Below are 26,323 nucleotides of genomic sequence, written 5' to 3'. Positions count from 1 at the left end.
TTATTATCAGGACATGTCGTATTTTCGGGGAAACAGGGTAAGTCTTCATTTTACCAACCTTGGAAGGATGGAAGGCTAAGTCAATCTTGAGCTTATCAAGATCAAACTCCTGGAAGAGGCAATGCAAGTTAGCCTACAATACTTCATTCCAACCACTGTGCCACCATGGCTGTGTAATCATACATTATATATTACATGTAAAATGACACATCCCACAAAATATTTCTAAGTTTAAAATAAATGGAAAAATAAATTGAACAAGAAGACTCTCTGAAATGAATTGGACCAGATTGATTGATCCATCACTAAATGAGATTCTATTGACTTCCAATGAGGTCAAACCTAAGAATTTACTTGCTTTCTGTTGAAAGCTTTAGGGTGCACACTGATTAAATTTGTTCCATTGAGCAACATGAAATCAATGAAAATAGCCCATTGAAGTTAAATAAGACTTTCCAGTCATTTCATTCTCAGGACAGACGGATCTCCTGGTCTTCAGTTTTGGAATCTGATAGGATTCAGCATCAAATTAGATGAAACGATGGGTGATGTTTGTGCCTCCTTGTCTCATGCCTCATTGTTTTTAAGTATTAACCCTACTCCCCATAGAACTTCCTTCCCACTGCTCTAAATGGGAGGAATTTCATTTGGATCACAGGAAACTTATTATATGATGGGGTCTGCATTTGAAATTGCAATGAATACAAATGGTATTAGTGAAATACACATTTTGCTGAAATTTACATGTAAATATGAAATATTTCTATAGTGGACATTTTATTGAAAATCATCTTAGTTAATAAAAAAAATGGAGGCTTTCTTAACATTGTGTGCTACAATTTCCAGGTATTCTTCTATTGTCCGTGTTTTCTGAGTATGCTATGAATTTGTTTATTCACTGCATTTGTGGTCCATCTTCCCTCAAGTGTATCCCCTGTGAGGATGAATTTAAGTTTGGTTACATCTAATTCCCCATTCCTATATTTAAAATGTTGGTGTTTTGAGTTCATTCTGACTGCCAGAGTTTATATCCCAAAACATCAAGAACGGCTAATAAATGATTAAAGTTTATTACATGTCATTGGGTCAAAAGTCACCTTAAAAAAGATAGAAATTGCTCAGTGATAAAATGGTTCTTGAGCTATTTGGTTTAAAAATGGTGATACTGACTTTCAGAATCATCATGCTATGTAGTTTGATGTCTTAAAATTATTCCAGGCTGCTTTCTACTGCAGATCAGATGAATGAGTTTTAAAAATAATTACCTAAAATGTAAAGATGCAAATTTATTTCTTACTTAGTGTTCACATTTTATTTTACAGATCTAATTAAATAAATAACGGGACATATACGGCACCATTAGAACCAGAAGATGAATGTCTGAAATAATATATCATTCTCTTTAATATGACCACATGAAGCTGGATTGTATACAATTATAAATGGTGGATCTAAACCTAAAAGCCTACTTGGTAAAAGACAGATTTTACCAACTCAAATTATTGGGGAAATGATAACGTTTAAAGACAAGTTTATAGAACATCTTTAAGGCAGAACACATATTATAATGTAACATTATAAAGATATTTTTAAAAATGCATCTTGAGGAATGTAGATGTTTTCTATATATATTTTAGTTGTAAACATTTAATTATTCTGAATTATGAATCAGCATCTTAAAGCAATGACAATAGATAATTGAAATTGATGTTTTTACATATAGAGGTGTCAAGTTCTTTAAAAAAAATAAAAAAAATACCTTAATCATTTTACCGCAAAACTATTTGTAATTTAATTTGTAAAGATACATTTAGTACTTCAGTTCACAGTCTAATCAAAGATCCAGGAAGAATCTTGGTGCTCCTTATGTTGCTCTGGAAATAGCCAAAGGGACTTTGATGTTCAGAATCTGATGGAGGTTCACCCACATGGATTTCTATAATTGTTTTTGTTTTATTTTGCTTTCTTTTGTTTGTTTTTACAGTATGAAATTATTATAAGCAATTAAAGATTAAGATAAAGTCTTCCCAAACTACATCCCTACTAAAGCTGTAATTTAAGACAGAATGGGTCAGAATTTGCCATGGTATAAACTCAGTCTGATTCATTGTTCCATACAAAGTGAACCCATTCAAAACAAATCTTGTAGCACCTTTTCGGAGTACCAAATCCCTTCTTGCTTTTGATGACCATAGAGGAAGGCTGTGCTTCCTTTAATGGACAAAGTGAAGGGAAATTCCTCCATGAGGAATTTGATGTGTCCTCCTTGAACGTGATAGAGCCGTTTGGTAGAAACCTATACGGAAGATATTATCTCAATGGCCTTTTCTAAACATTAATTGATTTGCTAGATTAGGTCAGCCGCTGATGCAACTGATGGAACACACTTGTCCTCATTTAGCAGCCACAATTGGAGCCGGCAATTCAGTTGTCACAAGAAATCGTTGCTAAGTGAAAAATGACTACAAGCATGCTGAAGATTTTACTTCCGCGGGTGGGATGCGTCACATGCAGGCCACACCCACCCCAACTCTGCAAGGGAAAAAACATCCCAATAGATCCTGATGCGTCACATGATCAAGTGTGAGACCGGTGCTTTGTAGCATCAGATGGACACATGAGCCCCTAGGCCTAATGAGCCCAAGGGAAGGAAACGCTTTCTGGAACTTGACTCCCAAGGAAGCCAGATAACAGGGCAGATCTTGTAGTCTTTAATACCGCTCCCCCACCCCTTGGAACCTTCACTCTGATGCTGGGATCATTCTCAAGAAGAGGAGGTTCACAGCTGCATTCATTTGAGGGGAAGGGCTTACAAGGGAGTAAGCAGGCACACCAAGGGGAGCATACATTGAAAGGCATGCGCTCTTTGCCTGGTGCAACTCCTGAATCACTTCGGAGGCAAAGAAAAGCCTTTAACTAAAACCTGACATCCAGGTGAAAACTTCCAATCAACTAAGATGATAAATCTGAGCCAGTTTACTCGCAGTAAGGACTTTTTAGGGAAGTGCTACACTGGGGAGACAAAGAGCTCAGAAAGAAGAACTTGTTTAGCCAATCTCTCTGCTCTGCAAGAGGTGGAGGAGAAGGGAAAAATGCACCAGGAACAAGACATCTACTAACCGACAATGTTGCAGAAGAAATGACTGACAGGGAGATGCTGCAAAGGTTCCAAGAGATTTCTATCCAATGAGGTACACCAGATCAAGAAACCAGCTCCAGGGGAAGAATAGAACTAGATTTTAGGGAGATAGACCATAGTAGCCGTATTTTGCAGGTCTGCTTATCTTTTACTTTCCCTCCTCACAACCATCTAAGTCAGGAGAAGTCAGCTTGATTCTTTTCCTAATAATTATCTCCTTTCCTGGGCTTTATAAAAAGTTTCTGCCCTTGTTATTTCTGAAATTGTTTCTGAATATTCTTTCTAAGGTCCTCTCCATGATTCCCTACAGCAAAGGAAGCAGTATTCCGGGGTAGATCATTGTCATGGCGATGTCATGTGATTTATTGGGACCTTCCCCCCCGTCACTAAACCAGGTGTGGGCGTGGCCAGTGAGTGACACTTCTGGCCCATGGCTACCCTGTCCAAGTTGGTCCAGCAATATTATTTGGGTCCTATTGGTTGAAATATTGAACAGGAACTCTTTCACACACGCACAAAAAGATGAGTGTCATCGGAGTCTAGGATGAATGAGTGAAGAAGCAGTGAATAAAGTAGTAGAGATATTTATAATCCCTAGAGACTGTTAAAGGAAGATACAACCAAAGGAGGTGATAGTCTTGCTTTTAAAGGTTCGAAGGTTGAGTGAACTAGCCAAACACATGGCTCTGCTTTAGCTGCTCTCTTTGGTAAATTAAAGCATCATAAGTAGGCCAAATGTAGTCCTCGGCTTACAATGGCAATCAAGACCAGAATTTCTATCACAGAATGGCAATGTACAGGTAGTCCTCAATTTATGACCACAGTTGAGCCCTACATGTATGTTGTTAACTTTGAACATTCACCAAATGAACTGTTATAAGTCAAGGATCTCCTGTACTTGTAACACACAACATGATGTAATTGTAACTTAATGGCAGTGATTTTGGCAGTGCTGTTGCCATAGTGAAGCAGGGACTACGTGGGTTGTTAAGCAAAGACCTACTATGAATGCGTTTTCCAAATTCCTGCTAGCTTCCAATTGATTTTACTTGTGGGAAACTTGCAGGATATATAGCAGATCACAATCATATGACCACCACAGGGATGCTGTAAATTCATGGAACATTGGAAGCCCCCCTTATTCAGTGCCCTTTGAATGGTTGCTGAATGAATGGTCATAAGTCAAGGACTACCCGTTCCAGTAGATCCAGCACAATCCACAATTCTATCACATGGGTCATACAGGTGTTGTGCCAATGAAATTAATATATCATTTGCAAGTATTTGCATTAGGATGTCATGCCACACATGATATCTCAATTTCTTTTCCTCCCTCATTGTATTATTCTTTCTATAGAATAATTTATTATTATTTCTATATACCTATATTAGAAAAGGCAAGCCAGCCTTCCAGTCCAAACCACCTCCAGTTCAATAGGAAAAGAAAGAAAAAATTCAATGGGAAAAGAAAAAAAATAGAAAAATCATCTCCCCTTTCTCTCAATGTTGCTCATTCCTAATTTCTGTGTGTTCCTAAATAAAATGCTGAATGGCTGAAATTAAGTCCAAACCAAAAATAGAGCTAAGGCACAATAAAAATAGCTAATTTGGACCTGACCAACTCAATTACTGGGGGAGGGGGATAATCATCAATAAACGTTAAAGATTAAATGTCAAGAACACACCAGAACAAGCATTAACTTTAAAGTGTAAAATGGAAAAACTATCATCAGATGTGGATTTCTGTGGAATCTAGCAGTAATGATTGACAAAGGGTAAAAAAAATCTTGGGGTTTCTACTTTTTTGGATCTCACAGGTAATGGAAATTCTGGCCAGGAATTCCTTAATTGTTACCATATTTTCATGTCTTTCATATCCAAAGAGACTTGTAGAAGAAGCTGGATCTGAGGAGGAATTCCATTAACAACTTTCAGAAATATCTGCCCATTCTTCATACTATTCTCTGGTTATCACACATTCCTAGCATTATCTGAGTCTTTCTGTATCTCTTTAAATATCACATCTTTGATAATAACATGAGAAATTAGAAGAGTATGTGGCAGCAACCCAGACTTCCACAGATAAGAAATACATACAAGAGCTTCTCCAGCTTTAGTATAATAGTTGAGTCCTGCAAAAAGCCTCCTCCCAAAGTCTCTTCTTATATACTCTCTTGGGAGGAGCCTAATCACAACCACCTGGCCCCAATTATCTTCTACATCTTTGTAGTTGCTGTCGGCGCTTATCTGCCCATCTTTGCCTGGCATCCGGGACCAACTCCCTTAGCTCCTCCCCACTGCTCCAGGGCCTGATGTCAGGGACCAACTCCCTTTGGCTTTCACCTCTGCTCCATGCCTCAGGCGCCTCCTGGTGGCCAACCAGCCTCTCTGGTCCCTGCTCGGAGTCTGAACTCTGTCCAGGGTCCTCCACATCTTCCGGAGCCGACTCAAAGGGCCCCTCGCTATCGGAGTCTGTCTGCAGCTCCAGCGGCTCCTGCTGGGCCACAACAAGTATGTGTGGTTTTCCAATGCAATAAGGATGAATAGATGTGCTTCCTCCTTCCAGGGTGGATGAAGTAGGCTTGCAAAAATAACATGCATTTCCCAGTATGAACAGAGGAAAACATTGCAAAGTTTGGTGTCAAGAAAAAAAATCTCCATAAAACTTTATATGACAATGAAGACGGTCACGCATCACAACATTAAAGTATCTTCCACTCTAACTGAGCTAATATTCAAGAGAATTTCTGCGTGTTCCTGCACTAGAAAGGAACATCCTTAAATGAGAAAAATATCTAAAGAACTGAATATGTTTTTCAACAATAGCACTTAGACTTATATATCACTTTACAGTGCTTTAAAGCTCTCTCTAAGAGGTTTACAGAGTCAGCACATTGCTCCCAACAATTTGGGTCCACATTTTATCCACCTTGGAAGGATGGAAGGCTGAGTCAATTTTGAGCCTGGTGAGATTTGAAATGCCAAATTTCAGTCATCAGGCAGTCAGCAGAAGAAGCCTGCAATACTGCACTCTAAGCAGTGTGCCACCATGGTGCACTACTGCACCACTGTGACTTACTCATTTTAATATTAAAATATTAAATAATAAAACATTTATAATATTTCAATAATATTCATGAGGATATTGTGTGATGCAAATCAACTCTTGGATTTAATGACTAGGACATTCCCAAGGAAACACGAGATATGATACATTTTTGCATTGATCAATCAATCTATTCAATTTAATTCAATCTGAATTAAAGAATCTGAATCAAACAAAATGATTAAATGGTACATAAACATCAGCAATGGAACATTTTTCTAGAGACCCACATGAACCCACATGAACTTATTACTCAATGGAACTCAGTCATAGTTCATAAATTCTTATTTTTTTTCTTTTTCTTCTATGTCTTGCCCTTTTAGGTAAATTTCCTTTCCATTTATTTCCTCTTTCAATATTCCATTCTTTGCTTTTCTAAAACAAACTGGTTGCCATAAATATCAGCAGGTTTAATCTCTTTATATTCATTTTCCACTTCAGTTTTTTGGATTTCAATTCCCTCATTTTGCATTTGATAAACATCTTCAATTTTTTCCTCATATTTTGCTGTTAGCTGCTCCAAGTATTCCAATTTTTGTTATATTCTCTCATATGTATTTGATGGCTTCAGTAATTCTGAAAATATTGTCTGTACATTTACAATCTGTATATTTTCTTGACATTGTGCCATCTTAAGAAGCGCATCTGCCCTTGCTTGGAAGGTTGTTAATATTAAAACATGGATTCTCAAAAGCCATCTTTTCCCCTCTTCTCTGGTTGAAAAAACACTTCAAAGGGACATCTAGCTTACCCCTATCGCTCTGTAACGAGCCATCAAAACAAACCGTGAAGAGAGGAGAAAGTTCCGCTTGAATACACAAAGCTCCAATCAACAAAACCTCCGCACATTTGGGCAGCATACCACTGTTAAAATGTTCTTTTTTATGTCTATTTTATATTCCAAATTAGAAAAAGAGGTCCAATCTTTAAATGAATTTTAAAAAAAAATACCCGCAGCAATGAAAGAGGAGAACTTTGATCTTTAAATCACAAAGAGATACAGAAAAAAAGTAGAAAAAGAAAACTTAATCCATCCATTTTAAAAGGCTTGTAAAGATTCCATCCATAAAGATAGTATTTAAAAAAGTGAGATAACCACTGTCCAAAACCATTAAGGGTTTAATTTTGATTCTTCTATTCTTCAATTTAAATCAATTTTTAAGTTTTTATAGGCAGTCTCTCTTTTAAAACAATAAAGATTTCTCACCAGCTGGAAACACTTTCACTTTCCTTTCATTTTGGGGCCGCCCCGACCTCATCTGCCATGGCTGGAATTTTTGTCACTGGCTTGAAGAAATTCTCCTGCTTCTTTTGAGGATTTTGCTATATCCCTGAGATCAGCAAGATGTATTCTTCCTGTTCACTGTCTCTTCGGGACAGTTTAGATCCGTTTGGACCCCCCAGTGGCAAAACTGTCGACTGTGATCTCAGAGCATTGAGATCACACGTCGTCTCATCGCAACTTTAGCCCCACCCTCCACTTTTATTTTGTCTTCTTGAAAGCATCCAGAATCATTATCTGAAATTCTGGCTCCTGCTTGGTGTCAATGTTATTGCTCAGATCAAGCCAGGGGTTGCTATTGCCATCATGTGCTTATTATAGCTACAACAGCACTGAGTCTGCCTTAGAAATGTTAGTTACCATGCCCCTTTCTTAAATTTGATATTATCTTCAAACTCTTATTTGCTGCTTCTGTGAATGCAGGCTTTCTGATAGTAACTGCTAGAATATCATGCGGTATGTATTTATATTTTATATCTCTGTGTTGTATAATGTATGGGGTTCTGAGTCCATGGACATTCTCTCTTCAGCATTTCCAAGGATACTGGCCATGAAGAAGCATTGGGACTTCAGAATGCAGCCCTATTGGTTCAAAGGAAAAACATGGTTGCAAAAGGAAGAATGGAAGCCATGCTAAAATGCTAATAATAATGGCTAACATTCTAAATAATATCACACCATTTTCCAAATTATTCCCCCTTGCCAACTTTCTTTCCTATCTGAGGGTTTGCCTATTTGCCTCCAATTGTTTCTGCCCACTTAGTATGTTACAATGGAGTGGATGCCCTACACCTACCTTCATTAAATGCTGCCAACTTGCAGTACTGAATAAGTGTTCCATCTCTTTCCTGGGCCCCACCTTTAGAAAGAGAAACACCCATCCCTGTATCTCCCCTCTCTTCCTTTGGCCTTCAGTTTGGGCTTAGGTCTCTGTTTCTTGCAGTATTGGTCTTCCTACATTTGGCACATTAGGATGGTGTCATTTGCCACAATTCTGTCTTCAGCAGGCATTATTAGACGAGGTTCTCACAAATAAGGGATCTTGGAGGTCTTTTGTTCCAACCCTTCTGCTTGAGCATAAGACCCTATACTACGCTAGACAAAAAAATGTCCAAACTCTTCTTTAAACCTCTAGTGATGGAACACCCACAATTACTAGGACCTCAGCATCTTTTTTATATTGTGGTATGGCCTCACTAGTCACCAGTACTACCAGTATGACCTTGATGATATCCGTCTGTTGATGCATCCTTGGATTGCATTGGCATTTGCAGATACTGTTAGCTCATACCTAAGTGATAATCCACTAGATAAACTAGGTCCTTCTTACAGTTACTACTACTACTACTACTACTACTACTACTACTACTACTACTACCACCACCACCACCACCACCACCACCATCACCTCTTCTATAACTGTGCATTTGACTTCTCCTGCCTAGGTGCAAAACCTTACCTTTCTCACCATTGACCTGCATCTTGTTGCATATCCTTTCGAATCTTGAGTTTATATTCTAAAGTGTTGCCAATTCCCCAGCTTGGCGTCATCTATAAATTGATGATCTTCTATACACTCATCTGAACAGTTTATGAAGATGTTGAAGAGTAATGGGTAGAGCATTGATGCTCCCCATTGCATGCTCTCCTTCTTATAAGTTCTCTTATATTGAGAACTTGACATTGATTGCAGTTTGTCAGTCAGTTGCACCATCCTCTGGTGGTGATGCTGTGTTTCCCACACATTACTATCTTACCAAGAAGTAGGCTGTGGTCTACTTTGTCAAATGCCTCACTGAAGTCTAAGTGAACTAAAAGGGTCCAGAATCTAGTCTAATAACTTTGTCAATGAAGATAATAGCTTTGTCTGGCATGATCTGATTTTAGCAAACCCATGTTGGCTTCTAGTAATCATTTTGCTTCTTTGTAGGTGTTTGCAGATCTGTTGCTTGATAATCTCTTCCAGGATCTTCCCAGGTACTAATGTCAGGTGGATTGATCAGTAATTTCCTGGATCCGTTTTCCCCCTTTTTGGAGATTGGAACCACATCAGCTGTTTTCCCATCCTCTGGCAGTTTCACCGTGCTCCAGGAACTCTAAAAGACTTCTTTTAGTAGCTACAAGATCACAGCTGCCAACTCCTTTAGTATCCTGAGGTGCAATCCATCTGATCCTGGTGATTTGAACTCATCCATATTGTATAGATGTTCTCCTACTATTTTCTTTCCTATTTTGATCTGCATTCCTATTCTGTTTTCTTCTGTACTGCTTTTGAAAGGCTGGACTGTTATAGATTGGTGTGTTTTTTACTATGTTAATGATTCACTTTGCTTATCTCCCGAATCCTGTTTAGACATCTTTATCCGCTCAAGCTTAAGCTAAATACCGTATTATTTTCCTTAATTTCAGTAATGGATTCACTTTAGCCAAGAGTCAATGTCACAACCTACCAGTTGTATAGGAAACATTTGTGGACAACCTATGGGGTGTTTTATGGCTGACCCCTCTGGTTCTAGCCAACAGGCGTTAAAAGGGTGTTACTTCTAGCAGGCAAAGGCACAAATAAACTAATAGCTGTAACTAAAGTTAATTAATAGCTTACCAAAGTCTCTAATTATTTATTAATATGCTAATGAACTACCATATCCTCAAACTGAAAGTGTATCACAGCTGCAAGTAAGAAGTGGATAAAGAATGAGAGGGAATGATGTGGATGGTCTGGAAAAGAATATTCAAAAACTGTTACAGAAACAACTGCAGAAGCTGTCTACATAGCCCAGGAAACGAGCTAGTTATTAGGAAAAGGCTTAGTCGGACCATCCCTAACTTAGGGGAGTATAAGAAGAAATGGAAGCTTCTCAGTGGAAATTTCCTGTCCCCCAGAATGTTAGTGTTTTATATTGCTGTTCATAACATCAAGCCAGTTGTCATCTAGTGTCCAGTCAGAAGCCAAAGCAATGAATTCTTCAGAATTCAGAGATGATGCAACCACATCAGGATCAATTGCCAAAAATGATTTTATGGATTTAAAAACACCAGAAGGGGAGCCACTGTAATCATGTGGGGGCTGCTATGGGTTCGCCTGGGTTTGGGAGAAACCATAACTAGCGTTATGGCTGCTTCAGAGAACCTCCAAATCCCACCCCTGGCTGCCCCTGCCCACCCTGCCCCTCCCATCCCACGAACGGGCCGCCCGGAAGGCCCCTGGAGCCCCGGGAGGCAGTTTTCGGCCTCCCAGAGGCTCGAGGAAAGTCACCGGAGCCCGGGGAAGGTGAAAATGGCTCTCCATGATGCAGGAGGTCGACTAGGCCATGCCCACCCAGCAACCGGGCAGAGAACCTGTTGCTGAAATTTTTGAAGCCCACCCCTGAGTGTAATCCGTGGTTTTAGTACATTTAGTACATTTCCTTCCATTCTGTGTCAAATAAAGTTTATGAAGGAATGTGGTTTGGAAAGCCCTGCATCTATTTCTAAGATCCAGCCTAATTTCAATTGTTAATAAATAGTTATATAGTTTCATACTGTTAAAAAGAAAAACGAAGAAGTAAGAAAAACAAAACTTCTGTTCCTGTTTGTTATTTTCCCATGTTACACATCAGACTAGCAGAAATCCACTTGGCTGAAGCTCCCTCTGACTCTGAGCCTCAAGGTATTTTCTGCTACCTCCAGAGCAACCCAAGGAAGTCTAGGCTGCTTCGGGATCTTGGACTGGACTGTGAATTGGAGAGTTTATTGTATGCGTCCTCTGTTTCTTTATAAAATACATTACAAATTGTTTGGTGAAAGAAACATTTTTAATTTATTTTTATTTTTTAAAGAACTCAGCACTTCTATAAGCTAAAAAAGCTAATTACAATTATCTATTTTTATTGTGTTAAGATAGCCTGTGCACTCATCATTCAGATTAATCAAATGTTTACAGATAAAATGTATATTAAAAATAATCCTCATTCTAGATGGATATTAGGAGTATATTAAAGATAGTTTATAGACTTGTTTTTAAATGTTAACCTTTTCCCAGTTGGTAAAATTTGGTTTCTACAAAGCAGACTTTTATCTTCAGATACATTGTTGGTAGCTATAGACAATACAGTTTAATGTGGTCATCTTTCAGGAGAAGGATAAATGATTTCTGACATTCATCTTCTGGCTCAAAGAATGGTGTACATGTTCTGTTGTTCCTTTAGTCAGAATCTGTAAAATACAATGTGAAGAATGAAGAAATAAATTTGCACCTCTACATTTTATATAATTCTTTTTTAAACTGATAGATCTTGATCTACAGCAAAATGCAGCCTTATGATATTAAATTGATTCCATACATGGGCAAGAAGGCTCTGAAATGTCAGCATTTCAATTTGTTAAACCAATTACTTAAAATTACTCAAGCGACTCAAAAATTGTAGATCATTCTGTCACAGGGCAATATTCTCCTTTTTTACAATAACATGTAACACATTTAAAGACTGTTTATTAATTCTTGATATTTTAGGATATCAACTGTGACAGTCAGAATGATCCCAAAGCCAAAGATTTCGAAAACAGGAGGGGGAAAGTCGATGTTACCAAACCTTTAATTGATCCTCACAGGGGAAACACTTGAGAAAAGATAGAATACAAATGCAATGAATAAACAAACTCTCATTATTCTCAGACGACACAGTCCGAGAGAAGGATACTGGGAGCTGCACTCCAGCAATACCAAAAAGCCGAGTTGCCTTAGAAACCACATCCACAATTTTAACTGCCAGACATTGGCCTTTAAAATATTTTAAGTGATTTTTGATGCATACTGTAGATATAGATATATAGTATATAGATATAGACAAGGAAAATAAATGTTAACTTTAGTGAATTAAAGTATTTTTCTGAAAATATACATACCGAGTGCAATACGGATAGTCAAATTTCCCTTCCACACAATGAATTCTGAATGGTCCAGAAGTTGGATGTGGTCTATAGCCTCTTAAACATACAAATTCCGCTACATTTCCATCCGGAACATATAGTGTATCCCTTTTGGGCCACCTCAGCCTTATATTACGTTCTCTCATATCTTCTTCACTTGCTGTACAAGCAACTGCAAAAGGACACAGATCAGATGAAACATAGAAAGTTTGACACTGAAGAATTCCTTTGATAAAGAGATTAAGGTTTAGGTTGAAAATTCTATGTTGCAATAGGCTAAAATGATTACAGATCTACAGTATATAAATGGATGTCTCCCTTTTCTATTTTGTCTCTTATGAACTAATTATCAGTCATGAACTAAACCTCTTTTAAGCAAGACAATGTTACATGTGTAAAAGGAAGGAGAAAAACATTTCAGTCCCCTTCCCTTCTTCCAAATTTAATAATTTTAGTTCCCTAGAAATTCAACTAATACTATTATTCCAAAAGAGGCTTAGTAGATTGTTGGGAAACGTGGCTTTTTGTTATTTTTTGTTCAAGGAATGATTGATTGATTGATGAAAATGGCATGATGGGGATGATGGAGGGCCCTGTGATCTCTTCTATGAAAAGAAAAAGAAAAATTACGTACTGAACTCTAGTAAACTAAAATTTCAATTTTTTTCAATCATGCCACCGGCAAAAACAAAAGAGTCTGTTATGAAATGTATCTTAGGGAAAGCAGAATTTCACCAGGAAGGTTTCACAAAATAAGGGCAACATTTGTAAATGGCAAAAGATATTGTACAAGTCTCCATTATGAAGCAGTTTCTCCCTGAAAAAGTTACTTTATAATGGCTCATCATAATACCACTTCTAATTCAATAACAAGAAACTAAAATATCTTCTGCAGTTGTGGGTTCCTACCAGTTCGGACTGGTTCAGTCGAACCGGTAATGGTATGGCAGCATGGGTCGCTGGAACCGACCGCGACCCAGGCCTACCACGCCCCTGAACCGGTACCCTGGTCCATTCTGCCACCGTTGGCATGTGTCTGTGTATGCGCAGAGCAGTTTTCAGTCAACTGCACATGCCCAGCAACATACGGTGGGGGCGTGTGCGCAAGCAAAGTGAGCAGCGCATGTGCAAAGCATCCTCTCCGCGAACTGGTAATAAACCTGTTAGGAGCCCACCCCTGATCTTCTGGCACTAACATACTGACATAACACCTCTGATGTCATGAAATTTATTCCATTCCCAAAATACTATATTTCTCTATAAAGAATATATCAATAAAGAATTATAGGTATTACCTCTACATGTTGGTGTTTGTGACCAACGGCCATTTTCACAAGTCACTCTTGGAGAACCTCGCATTGTGTAGAAATTTTGGCACTGATAAGTTACACTTTCAGACTGTAAATAGATTCGCTTGGGTGTGTTCACAATGTCTCCATTCTCCACAGGAGGTGGACGTCCACATTTTCCTTCAATATCTATAATAGATACAGAATCTGTTGAGCAACACTCCTCATGATGACAAATATGTCAGTGGAGACACATAAATGCACATTTTAAGCATATTCATAAGAAATTATATTTGAAAATTACATTAATTCTTATTTTAAAAAAGCAACAATGTCATTAATTGATAGACAGAAAATGATTACTAGTGTTGTCCTTGTGTTATCTTTCAAATTCAGATAATATAGTGTCATTACTTTCTTAATACCTAAACTCAGATCTGTATTTAAATGAATAACAATTGCTTTGGAATAAACGTCATTGCCCCACAAGGAGTTCTTATTTTATTACTCATTTTCCATTAATAATTATTAAAACTCTGCATTAATAAATTGTGTAGCTGTATTGGATGTTGTGCTATCCATGTCAGTATTGACGTGATTGGATAGTGTGCAACACAATAAAAGCAAGAATAGAATTTTTTAAAAAAATTATAAACATTAAAATTAATAGAGCTTGACTAAAACTAGGAAGCATAAGCACCACATGGGTGGAATCTTCTTTCTTAGTCCACCAATCACGTCCAGGGTAAAGAGCTCCATCATGGCCCCAAGCCAGTTGGCTAAGCCAGGCTTTGAGGCAAACCCAGAAGGCCCAGAGCAGGGGTAGCAAACGTGATTTCATTGACCTTGGAGGGCAAAGGGTAGTGGTGGGGAATGGCTGGGGGGTGGGGGTGGGTGGGGGTGGCCATGGTGGCATGAACAGACACTAAACGAATGGTTTTAAGTCAGGGACTCCCCTTATTTTTGAGTTGTAGCCAGAAGTGGGTTCCTACTGGTTTGGACCAGTTCGGCCAAGTCGGTAGTAACTCGGCCTGCCACCCCCCAAAACTGGTTCTCTTGGCGGAGCCATAGGCGCTGCCATCCTGCTTTTTTAGTACTGGGCGTGCAGAGGTGTTTGCAGATATTTTCAGGTGAAGATGAAGGAAATACTTACCTGGATTTTCTAACTCATCTTTTTAAAATTCCAAAGAGGGTTTTGTCTTTGGGATAGTAACTGCTATATTTCACTCTCAAATATTTCCATCTCAGACACTGTTCAACTATAAAACACTCTTAGTTTCCTTTCCTTAAGAGAAGCAATAAAACTTCATTGGGGAGAGAGGTAAGGCATTACTGTAGTAAATTAATTTTTACTTTTTAAAAACCTCCTTATGGCTTCCGTTAGTCCTTCTAACTCAGCCTTCGTTGAGGGTTCTGAGGCATGGGATGCCTTTCCACCGGAGCAATGGGGAAGGGTTGGTGATACCAATCAAAAGGTGGATCATACATCTTACCATATAACCACTCATAACATTGTGTGTGTGTCCCCCCCAACATGGCCTGTTTTTCACTGGCAAAGTGCTGCAGGAGGCCGTGCAGGCAGAGAATGGGCGTGTGAGACCCCCTGTGTGCCCCCCATGACCCGTTTTCAGCCGGCAGAGGCCCTGTAGGCCAATTCCTTGATATTTCCAGGCTGGCCCCGCAGGCCAGATCTAAGCAGCCCGTGGCCTGGATTCTGCCTGTGGGCCTTGAGTTTGACACCCCTGGCCTAGAGGAGGACACTTGTAAATGGCAGAAGATCTTGTACAATTTTCCATTCTGAGGCAGTTACTTTATCTTGGCTCACAATACTATAGCTTCCAATTCCCTTATGAGTCAGTAAAACACCTCCTGACACTAACATTCTCACACAGCAGCTCTCATATCATGAAATTGATTTCTTTCCCAAAGTACTATTTTTGTTTATAAAGGACGACTCTATAAAGAATTATAGATATTACTTATACCTATACATGCTGGTGTTTGTGACCAATGGCCATTTTGACAAGTCACTCTTGCAGATCCTTCCATTCTGTAGAGATTTTTGCACTGATAAGTTACACTTTCAGACTGGACGTAGGTTTCCTTGAGTGTCTCCACAATGTCTCCATTGTCCACAGCAGGTGGATGTCCACATCCTCCCTCTATATTAGATAAATAATCCATCAACAATCCTGATGGTACATGCACAGGTTTTAAGCATATTCATAAGGAACTACACTGCGAAATGCTAAAACTAATTCTTGTTTTTTAAAAGCAACACTGTCATATAGCTTGTTTAACTAATAGGCAGAAAATGATTACTACGTTACCTTGCTACTGTCTTTCAACTTTACAAGGTTCACCATCTAGTACAGAAGTTTTGAACTTGATTTCATTGAGGGCAGCAATGAAGGTTGTGTTTGACATTGGAGGTGATGTGGCCAGGGGGCGTAGTCACGGTGGGCATTATTGGGGTGGGCATGGCCAGGGGTGGGCTTGACATGGAACTCATGTTGGGGGGGGGGCACCTGTGGTGGCCAAGGGCTCACCCAGGACTTCCCTGAGACTCTCCTTCACTCTCATTATAATCTCCTTCCTTCCTTCCTTCCTTCCTTCCTTCCTTCCTTCCTTCCTTCCTTCCTTCTCTTTTCTTCTTTTTCCTTCACATCCTTCCCCTCTTGCCTTATTTTTCCTTCCTTGCTCTCTTCCCATCTTTTTTTTTCTTTCTCCTTTCTCCTTTCCTGTCCCTTTTTGCATGCTCAAAGGCGAAAGGGGAAACATCTCTCCTTTTGTTCTGTTTTTAGTTTGAGAGCCCTCTGTCAGTGAAAACGGGGTGCTGGGAAGCCATGTGCAGCCTTCCCCGTGCCCCATTTTTGCTTGCAGAGGCATCGGGGGGGGGGGGCTGTCCTTTTTCTATTTCCAGGCTGTCCCTGCAAGCCATATCTAAGCACCTTGAGTTTAACACCCCTGGTCTAGGACCTTAGTCAGAGCTGTGATAAAATGGATAGCAATTACTTTGATATAAATGTGATCTGCCCACAAAGAGTTGTTGATTTTATTACCCACTTTCTATTAATAATTGCTCACATCTTGCACAAATAGAATGCGTGTTAGAGGATCCTCTAAATCCTGGTAGGAAACTTATTGAGGAATTATGGGAAAGGTCTAAAGATAAATATGACAAAGACTAAAATGTTGGTTAAAAGTATAATCTTTATTGTCATTGTACTTAAATAGAATGAAATAGGACATCCGAATTGAAAGAGGAGTTAACAAAGAAATTGGGTATTCAAATTGTCAAAAAAGTGAAATATCTAGGTATACATTTATCAGTGAGGTGTGTGTCCATCAAAGAAGACAACTATATTAATTTGATCAATAAAACTAAGAAAAACTTAGAAAGGTGGAAAAACCTACAATTGATGGGTAGGATCGAAGTCATAAAGATGAACATAGTGCCAAAATTTCTTTTTCTGTTTCAGAACATTCCCATTAAATTAGAAAAAGGAAAATACGTCATCAGAGTTAGATATATTCAAAAAAACTTTGGCCTATGCGGAAGCAGATAGGCTCACTCTTGAACTAAAAAATAAAGGGGAATCAGAATACTTTGAAGTCTGGAACAGATTTTATGATTGGTATAAGACAAGGTGACAAGGCTGGAACAAAATATCTGAATATGTTCTGCTTCCTAAAAATGGACCTTTGTCCATTTTGACCCTGAACTTCCTCACTCTTCCTGTAATTAACCAAAACCAAAAGTGAATGCAGTATTCCAAGTGTGGCCTTACCAAGGCATTATAAAGTGGTATTAACACTTCAAGATTACTTGAAGTGAAGGCCACACTTGGAATACGGCATTCAGTTTTGGTCTCCATGATGTAGAAAAGATGTGGAGACTCTAGGAAGAGAAGAGCAACAAAGAGGATTAGGGGACTGGAGATTAAAACATATGAAGAACGGTTGCAGGAACTGGGTAGGTCTAGTTTAATGAAAAGAAGGACCAGGGGAGACATGATAGCAGTCTTCCGATATCTCAGGGGTTGCCACAAAGAAGAGGGAGCCAAACTATTCTCCAGGGCACCCGAGTGTAGAACAAGAAGCAATGAATGGAAACTAACCAAGGAAAGAAGCAATTTAGAACCGAAGAGAAATTTCCTGACAGTGAGAACAATTAATCAGTGGAACAGAAATTGCCTCCAGAAGTTGTGAATGCCCCAACACTGGAAGTGTTTAAGATGATGTTGGATATTTGTCTGAAATGGAATAGGGTTTCCTGCCTAGGCAGGGGGTTGGACTAGAAGACCTCCAAGGTCCCTTCCAACTCTGCTATTGTATTGTAATTAGACTATTTTTCATGAAGGCTTTGGGTTACTTCTGGGGGGGGGCATCTACAAGGAGGAAGGGAGGGGGCAAATGAGAAAATCAGTGTGCTTTGAATATATTTTCATTTACAGTGAAAACAGATTGTTGATTGAGAATGTTGATTAAATACATGCATGATACAACAAGGAGTAATATTATGCCAAACAAAGCTTATTTCATTCCTTGACAAAGTGACATGGCAAAATGCCATGGACATAGTATATGTGAATTTCAGTAATGCATTTGACAAAGTAAACCACAACCTACTTCTCGATAAGCTAGAAAAATGTCGGATAGGCAGCATCACCACCATTTGCAACTGGCTGATAAAACACACTCAGCATGCAGTTCTTAATGGAACCAAGGCTCTGTCTTAGGCCCAGGACTCTTCAACATCTTCATAAATTATTTAGATGAGGGAATAAAAGGAGAACTCATCAAATTTGCAGATGACGAGGAAGCTGGGAGGAATAGCCAATACCCCAGAGGATAAATCCAAGAACCAGAAGGATCTTGACAGACTTGAACATGGGGAACAGATGTTATTAATGGATGGCAACCAACGAAGCAGCTGGGTCAGTGGTGTCAAACTCACATCGTCACAGTGGCATCACATGACATTATTTAAGCACAATAAGCAATTTCAAGGCATTTTTAGCAAACATTCCTGAACTTACCTGGCAAGGCACAACTTGGAGCAGGTGACCAGCCATTCTGAGTGCAAGTGGATGTTGATGGCTGGTTTGCAGGAGAATATCCCTTATCACAAACAAATGCAATCCTGTCACCTTCCGTGTACTTGTTCCGGTGAGGATTAATGAAGTGGCCGTGATAAAAACGTAGAGGAGGATCACATGTTTCTAAAAGCAAAAAAGAGCAATTTGGTTTCAGCATTGATGGTTCTACGCATGATATCAAATTCATAGAGATGATAAGATGTAAAGAGAGGAGGAAGCTGATGAGGAAGCAACCTATTTTTATGTTTTATAAAAGACTCAGATTTAAACATGTAAAGTTTTAGTACACATTCCTTTGCAAACTGTAGGCTCCAGAACAACCTTTAGGGTCCCTTGAGAAGAGACAGAAGAGGAAGCATCATCCCAGGAGGCAGAAGAACCCAAGAACAGGCTGAGATCTCTGTAGAACGATACTTCTTTAAGGTTAAAGCAAGATCAGGATAGCATCTCCCCCGCCTGGTTTGCCTGGATTTGGCAAAGGGGAAAAGGGCGGCATACAAATAAAGTAAATGAAATGAAATGAAATGAAATTACTTACTGAAACACTTCGGTTCTGGTTCAAAGCCGGAATTGGTGCATCTCACTGTTTGCAAGGTTTGACGTTTGCTTTTAGGCAGAAAACCATTATAGCAATAAAACCGAAATGTTTCTCCTTCCCTTTTTGGAAATTGTTCATCATGATTTTCCATTCTTCCATTTTCTATATCGACATAATCACAGCCCTTTTCTAGAAGAAAGGGGATAGAAAAAAAGTAAGGCACCTCCAAAATTCTGAGTATTCTATGAGTTCAATTGCTTTGCTTTAGTCTCTGCTAACATCAGAGATGAACCTGTCATTAAATGTTGTTGTTTTAGTCCAATATCATAATCTGACCTGGATTTCCGCCTTGTATCTAAAGAGACAACAGAGAGTTACAATAAGGGAAGTGGGAATAACAGACCCCCTATTTCCTCTCCTCATACTTGCTATTCAGTTCCACTGTTGATCCCAGTAATGTTTTCAACCACTTGTAGGTTGCAGATTAGGGGCTCCACATTGCAGTGGTTCCATTCCTGCCTGAGGTTATACTCTCAGTTAAAGGTGACCAGGGAAAGAGATCAGGCCTTCAAATGCTCTGTGTTGGGGCTCATAGGACTTGTATCTTTTCCCATTTCAGAGGTGGGAAATTCCCATATTCCCATATTCAGCCGGTTCGGACCAGTTCAGGCGAACCGGTAGCGGAAATTTTGAGTGACCCAGAGAACCGGCAAATAAAGGGTTGGCCCTGCCCTCCCACCCCCCTCGTTCCCTGTCTTATATTCCCTTGTTTTTAAGCTCAGCTGATTCGCGTGGCAGAGAGGATTGCCAGGCCTCTGCTGAGCTAAAAAACAACTCAGCTCACCAGCACTGAGATTAAACAATCTTGGTATGGTAAGAGTTTATAAATTCTTTAAAAATAGAAATATGCAGTAGCTCATCCATGGAGTTTATTGCCAGCAAAAGCAATTGCTGTGCCATTTACTGATATGAAAATATTACTCTGTGGATACCCTTCATTAACGAAAGAGCAGCCTTTTGGGAAAAGTCTCAGGCTTTTGCACTACTTGAGCCATGAAACTTGAGCCAAAGGGTGTGTCTTTCATTGCACAAGGCTCTCTTTCATTTCTGCTTATGGAGGCAATTGGGGGCTTCTGTCCAGGCCCCATCATTGCAAAAAGATCTCTTCTGGCCTTCCATGATGTAATTCTTTTGGCATCTGAATTCTACTGAAGAGCCAGATCTGTACTGCTGCTCAGATAAAGGAATAATGTTTCCGTTCTCAATCCTGGGTGGATCCTCGCAGTTTTTTCCTGTTTCTATTAAATAGAGAACAAAAAATACCAATAGGCCAGGAAATGCTAGATAAAGTGGATACATTCCTTAAAATAATAATTACAAAGAAATTGATTTAAAATTATTACAGATTCTGGCCTTTTTTCCCCAATAAAATCAGATACTTACTAGCTATTTTTAAAGTGAAATTATTTCATAAGCAAGTTAAGTATTTGTGAAACTTTGGCATCAAAACACTACCTACATTCTCAACAGGGCTACAATGCACCCAACTCTCCAGACTGAAGAAGCTTCTTGGATGAGAAGTGAAACCTCTTCAAGGAAAAGCAAAGAAAGTCCAGTAGTCTTTTGAAAAAGCACCTTTGGGACAATATGCCCAACTGCTCACAATCTATTTCTCCCCCTCCCTCCCTCTCTCTCCCTCCCCCCCCCCCACTCTTCACTCCTATTATTTTTGTTCTATGTTGAGCCAGGTATTGGCATAAATATATGATGCAAGGGTAGGTAGAAGTGACATTGGGGGAAATGAAAAGAAAGGCAGCCAAGGGAACTATCAGATAAAAGATAACTTTGCCCACATCAGGAATAGGCAGGGAAAGCTGTTCAGAAGAGGCCCTCCCAGATTCAAGGGCTGTAAAGGATGACAGAATTCTATTGGTGTAACTATAGAAAATTAGAATTAGCTAATCTGATCATTCGTCCTGTGTGGGTCTACCTTGCAAGATTGTCACATAATCACTCTCCATTAAGGACCGTAAAGGATAATATTCAGTTAAATTAATAATTACAAATAAATAGAGATAATAAAATAAATGCATGGTAATGTCAGTAATTCTCAGGCCATCGTATGTAGACATTTCAAATTTTATATATTATTGTTTCACTTATTTTAAACAACATGCTAACAATTTATCTGCTTATTCAATTGATACTAGTTTCTGATTATTTTATAGGTATGTTTCTTAGCAGAAATATTTCTAAGATGTTGGGAATGCACAAGATTTAGGCTTCCACCTACATATAAATGAAGAAGGGGCAGCGTGACAATTAAAAAAAAAATCTTCTGAACTAATTTTTGTATAATAAAAATTATTATAACAATCTGAAAATTAAATGTCTGCAAATAAAGAATAATAAAATATCCTTCATCACCTAAATGTTCTGGAACCTATGGATTTATTAAATAAAATCATAATCCCACCCAGTTCCATATTAACATTGACCATATGATAAATTCACACAACCAATTTAAAAGAAAATATATTTTTCATCAGGCAAAATATGGGACTCCTTTAATGATATGGCATCAGCATGTTGTATGCAACCTTTGTAATTTTATGCATACCTTCAACCACATGGAATCATAGTTCTTAGCTGTAGTTCAGGATTTTGGATTGAACCTTAGAAACAATTCAGATGTTTGGATAAATGTGCTTCAGGTTTTTTATTTTAGAGTACAACTACTAAAATTCCAAGAAAAGATGTGAATTATTTCAGTGAATATTAAATCATTTTTAAAAGAATGGGACTTTAGAAGCAAATGTTCATATTCATTATGTTATCTTAATTGTTTTAATTAGTTACAATTCCAGAGGAATCCAACATATTGACAGCATGCTTACCAGAGATGCATAATGGGAAATCCATGTAACCGTCAACACACTTTCTGACTGATGGAGCCACAAGCACATATCCTTCATCACACTGAAATTGGAGGCTCTGATTACTTTGAATAAGCCGAGCTTTTCTTTGACTCCCAAACACAAACAATTTTTTTGCTGCTAGCCGTCGCCTTGAGATACTGCAGGGTGCTAAAAAACAGAAAAGAAGGTAGATCTTCTGAAGGGAAGTAATTTGTTCATTGGTTTCCCTCATTTCCACCACCAAGAAAATCAGCCTGCTTTGTAAATCACAACTGATAGTTCCAGTCAAAAATCAAATAAACCAAATTATAGCACGCACACGCACACGCACACGCACACGCACACACACACACACACTATTATATATATATATATACATACACACACACCCCTGGTGTGTGTGTGCGTTGCAGCATAGGTCATTGAGGAGAGCGAGGGTGGCATCCTGGAGCAGCAATTGTTTGGGAGGTCACTTTCTTCGCCGCTTCCTCTGGAAAGCCAGTCGTGAAATTCACCCTTAAGTGGACCAATGGGGAAATGCCTGATGGATTTGGGGCAAAGTGTCAGGATCGTAGACAGGGTGGGAAAGAGGCGTGCATGGCAGGGGAACGGGAGAGGGCAGGAGGTAATCAGTAGTGTGTGTTTGTGTGTGTTTGTGTGTGTACAGCAGTAGGCCTATGAAGGGAGCACAGAAGCACTATGAAGGGAGCCTGATTAGGCCAGTACAGAGGCCTTTGATTGAGTACGGCATGGCCGAAGCAGATCGCCCGCCCCCACCTCACCGCGGCGGCCCAGTCTCACAGGGAACAGTTTCCGCCTGTGTTCCCAGGATCATCCTTTGCTCCAACTCAGGCCTAGGCCTGGGACAAAATCAAGCTTTGTCTTAAATTAATATTATACTTAATTTATATAATATTTTACTTTATAATTTGCATAATGTACTTATACTTTTAAAAGCTCGTTAAAAATTGCTTTGATTTGACATTATAGATGTAATTCATTCTTTTTTCCTGTCTAATACAAGATTGGGATAAATAAACACCCGGGCAATGCCAGGTAATCATCTAGTTAATGATAAACAAATTATGATTCTACGATAGACTTTAGACATATCCCAGAGGACTGACTTGTAGGAGCATCCACAAACAGATGGTCTTGTATAAACATTATAAGTTTATTTCAAGCTAAGAACAAAGAGCCCAACTCAGAATCTTCTGCAAAGACCTTTTGAGTTGACTGAGTTGTAATGGGACAAAATTTCAGACCCCTGGAGTATTCCATATTCTATTGAAATATGATCCAAAACTTCTCGACTTATCTAAGCAAAGAAGATTGCTTCCCTTGATTTCACTTTTTCCTACAATTTTATTTCATTCAAAAGGTTGAAATGTAAAATTCAAAAGAGAAAAAATAAACAGAGACAAAACTCGGCAAAACCATTTAAAAATGTAAATTAAAAAAGGAGAAAAGTGCATATTCTATCCCCTCTAATTGAACACTGACAAACCTATTGCAACAATAATAATCCCACCCACCCACCCCCTTACAAAGCAGGTCCAGAATTTGTATGCTTGCACATCTATTTGCAATCCAATTGATCTTCCATGTATTACTTATATGAAATAAAAACTTTTAATAGGTTAAACAACAGCAAAGTTAAAGTTCAAACCACTCAAATCAACTGATTTCCTGGCTCATTCAAACGAATTGGGAAAAATGAGACACAGTTTCATTTCTCCCGATTGCAAAAGAAAAAGCTGACACCAGGACAGCTTTGCCTTCAGTTCAGAGGAAAAACCTGGATCCAAATAAAAGCTGCTTCTCAAAAAATTGGTCAACTGCAATTCTTCTCCTGTCGGATGAATTCCACGTTTTCTCCCAGGTTTACACTAGTCACAGAAAATATGATGGCTCACCCAAGCACTTTGGTGGGCGAGGGGTCCATTCTTGTCCATTACACTGAATCCATTCAGGTCCCTCCAAGACGTAGGAAGGGTCGCACCTGTATTGCACTTGGTCATTTTCCAGGTACTTGGCTTTCTCAGAGCTCACAACCTCCCCAAAGTCAATCTCATCTGGTTCTTCACATTCTGAAATTATATTTACATTAAATTATTCGATAAGCTTGCTCTTCCTATCTATTCTTATGCACTGTGAGATAACAAATTTCCCTCCTAGACAATTAGCTCCCACTTTTGTCTAAACTAGTGAACCAAGACCTGCTACACACTTAATCCACACTACGGGTAGTCCTTGACTATTGACTTATTGCTTAGTGACCTTCTAAGTTCCAAAAGGGGATATTTACAACTTGGATTTGAAGTTCTGACAGTTGCCCACCCCAATAGTGGCATGACTACACTTTGGACGTTAGGCAACTTCATTGCATTTATAGTCATTTATAGAGTCCTGCAGTAACATGACCCTGTTTTATGTCACTTTTGCCAAAAAAAAGAGACACACAAATATTATACTGTATAAAGAAAGCAAAATATACATTTCAAATCAGCCATGCTGGGCAGAATCGGGAAGAAAATAATTCTCAAATAATTGTCTCTAACCCTTCAGCTAGTGAATTTGAAAGAGTCTGAAATTGGGTAGCATTCACAACTTCTCATGACAATTAGTTACCAGTTAATTTTACATTTATTGGGACAGGAATACCTTCTATGTTCTCTTCAATATTTTAAGATCAGTTCTCCTCTTTCTTTTCCTTTATGAATGACTTTTGCAACCATTAAACACAGTGATAAATATATGATTGCCTCAGAAGTATGGCTATTAATATTAATATCAGCAAATATAGTCTTAGCTTCAATATCTTGTCAATATTATCACGCTTGTCTTCTTGTGAAGGATACAATCATTGTGAATTAAGATCTACTAAGTTCTTTGTATTTATCCTGATATAAACCCAACTGAAATACATCTCTATAATTTCCATCACTCTGACCTAGGAAGCCTCATCTTAGACATGGTAATCACTTGGTTATTATCATATCAAGTTCTTTATTAACTGAAAACGTCCCTCAAAATGGGTGTGAATTATAATACTGATGCAAAGTATTTTGCTATTCACAAATCATGTGCTAAAAAATCTTGTATTTGAAAAGGGGATTGGAATTATAAATCCATGATATTCTTAAAGAATCTGGTATTACAAATGTCCAGAAAGCCACAAATGAAAAATTGAACCCTTTGGTTTTGCCAAAGTAACTGGTCCTTTGATGGCTGCATCAGAAACTGTTTCCCTTGGCAACCCTTTGGTTTCTATTCTTAACTTACCATTTTGAGAAGAGCAGCCTGGCCAGAGAAGAAACGAAGTGACCAGGAGCAACCAGGCCTTCATGGCTCTTCAGGAAATCTCCCAGCCAGTAACAGTCAATTCAGCACTTGGGCTATTTCTCTGACTTCTCTGAACTACTATCCCTTCCTCCTTTATGCTTTTTATTACAGAACTTGTGAAGAGAAACTTGTGAAGAGGAACTTGTGAAGAGGAACTTGTGAAGAGGAACAAGAATATGACCTTGATAGCTAAAAGAGGACTTTATGAAAGTTTTGTGAACTTTGTATTGCAATGGTAACAACAAACAAATTAAGCAATGGCTCAGCTTTTCAGAAAGTGCTCCCAACTCTACACAAGGGGGAAAAACACTTATATTCCAGCATTAACAAATTCTAAATCTTCCCAAAGTCTTCAGTAGCAGAGGTTAATGGTAAAATTATCATACATGAATTTTATGAAAAATTATTGGCCATGGAAAACATTTTCTCATTCTTCCATGTCTTAACACTGTATTTTTATTGTAAATCACCCAGATGAAAAGGACAGTGTAGACATTTGTTGATAAATTACACTTGATATCTGACATATCTATTTTGGTGGGATGAACCCTATGAATAGAATATACAACTGGGGGGAGTTAAATTATTTAAAAGAAACAGACCTAATAAAAGGAGGCGGAACTGTGCTATATATAAAAAACAACTATAGCTCAACAAAAATACAACAGAATAATGGTTAAAAACATCTTGAATGTA

At 38.6% G+C, this 26,323-nt stretch overlaps 3 protein-coding genes and 1 long non-coding RNA gene across 5 annotated transcripts in view; 1 reads left to right on the top strand and 3 right to left on the bottom strand.

Moving 5' to 3' along the window:
• The window catches only part of LOC116508886 (complement factor H-like), a 35,663-nt gene extending 33,894 nt beyond the window's left edge, over positions 1-1,769 (top strand). Inside the window, exon 12 of the mRNA XM_032217686.1 lies at positions 1,323-1,769. Coding sequence (XP_032073577.1) covers positions 1,323-1,332 — 10 coding nt within the window. The 3' untranslated portion in view covers positions 1,333-1,769. The remainder of the gene's footprint in view (positions 1-1,322) is intronic.
• A 6,019-nt stretch (positions 1,770-7,788) lies between these two features.
• LOC116509385 lies at positions 7,789-9,790 on the bottom strand. The gene is made up of 2 exons (XR_004255501.1): positions 8,987-9,790; positions 7,789-8,109 (listed from the first exon to the last, which is right to left on the bottom strand). It is a non-coding gene; the product is annotated as an uncharacterized LOC116509385 (long non-coding RNA).
• Positions 9,791-11,699: 1,909 nt separating this feature from the next.
• CFH (complement factor H) overlaps positions 11,700-26,323 on the bottom strand; it is a 92,472-nt gene continuing 77,848 nt past the window's right edge. For both annotated transcript variants that reach the window (XM_032217433.1, XM_032217435.1), the window contains 2 exons: positions 12,412-12,607; positions 11,700-11,721 (listed from right to left, as the gene is read on the bottom strand). In XM_032217433.1, coding sequence (XP_032073324.1) covers positions 11,715-11,721; positions 12,412-12,607 — 203 coding nt within the window. In that variant the 3' untranslated portion in view covers positions 11,700-11,714. The remainder of the gene's footprint in view (positions 11,722-12,411; positions 12,608-26,323) is intronic.
• LOC116508764 (coagulation factor XIII B chain-like) lies at positions 20,357-25,683 on the bottom strand. Its single transcript, XM_032217436.1, has 4 exons — positions 25,568-25,683; positions 24,199-24,372; positions 22,262-22,450; positions 20,357-20,662 (listed from the first exon to the last, which is right to left on the bottom strand). Exons 1-4 carry the CDS (start codon positions 25,629-25,631, stop codon positions 20,466-20,468), a joined length of 624 nt encoding a protein of 207 aa, XP_032073327.1. The 5' UTR covers positions 25,632-25,683; the 3' UTR covers positions 20,357-20,465.

The sequence above is a fragment of the Thamnophis elegans genome, chromosome 5 (assembly GCF_009769535.1).
Source record: "Thamnophis elegans isolate rThaEle1 chromosome 5, rThaEle1.pri, whole genome shotgun sequence".
Classification (NCBI taxonomy): domain Eukaryota; kingdom Metazoa; phylum Chordata; class Lepidosauria; order Squamata; family Colubridae; genus Thamnophis; species Thamnophis elegans.
Note: the sequence above shows the minus strand (reverse complement) of the source record. Positions and strands in the feature narration are given on the sequence as shown.

Excerpts from the sequence above, each read along its gene's own strand:
- LOC116508764 (XM_032217436.1), bottom strand. The coding sequence starts at position 25,631 with ATGAAGGCCTGGTTGCTCCTGGTCACTTCGTTTCTTCTCTGGCCAGGC. Across the intron at positions 24,373-25,567 it reads AGGCTGCTCTTCTCAAAATG|AATGTGAAGAACCAGATGAG; the intron begins GTAAGTTAAGAA and ends ATATAATTTCAG. Across the intron at positions 22,451-24,198 it reads TCGCCCACCAAAGTGCTTGG|CACCCTGCAGTATCTCAAGG; the intron begins GTGAGCCATCAT and ends TCTGTTTTTTAG.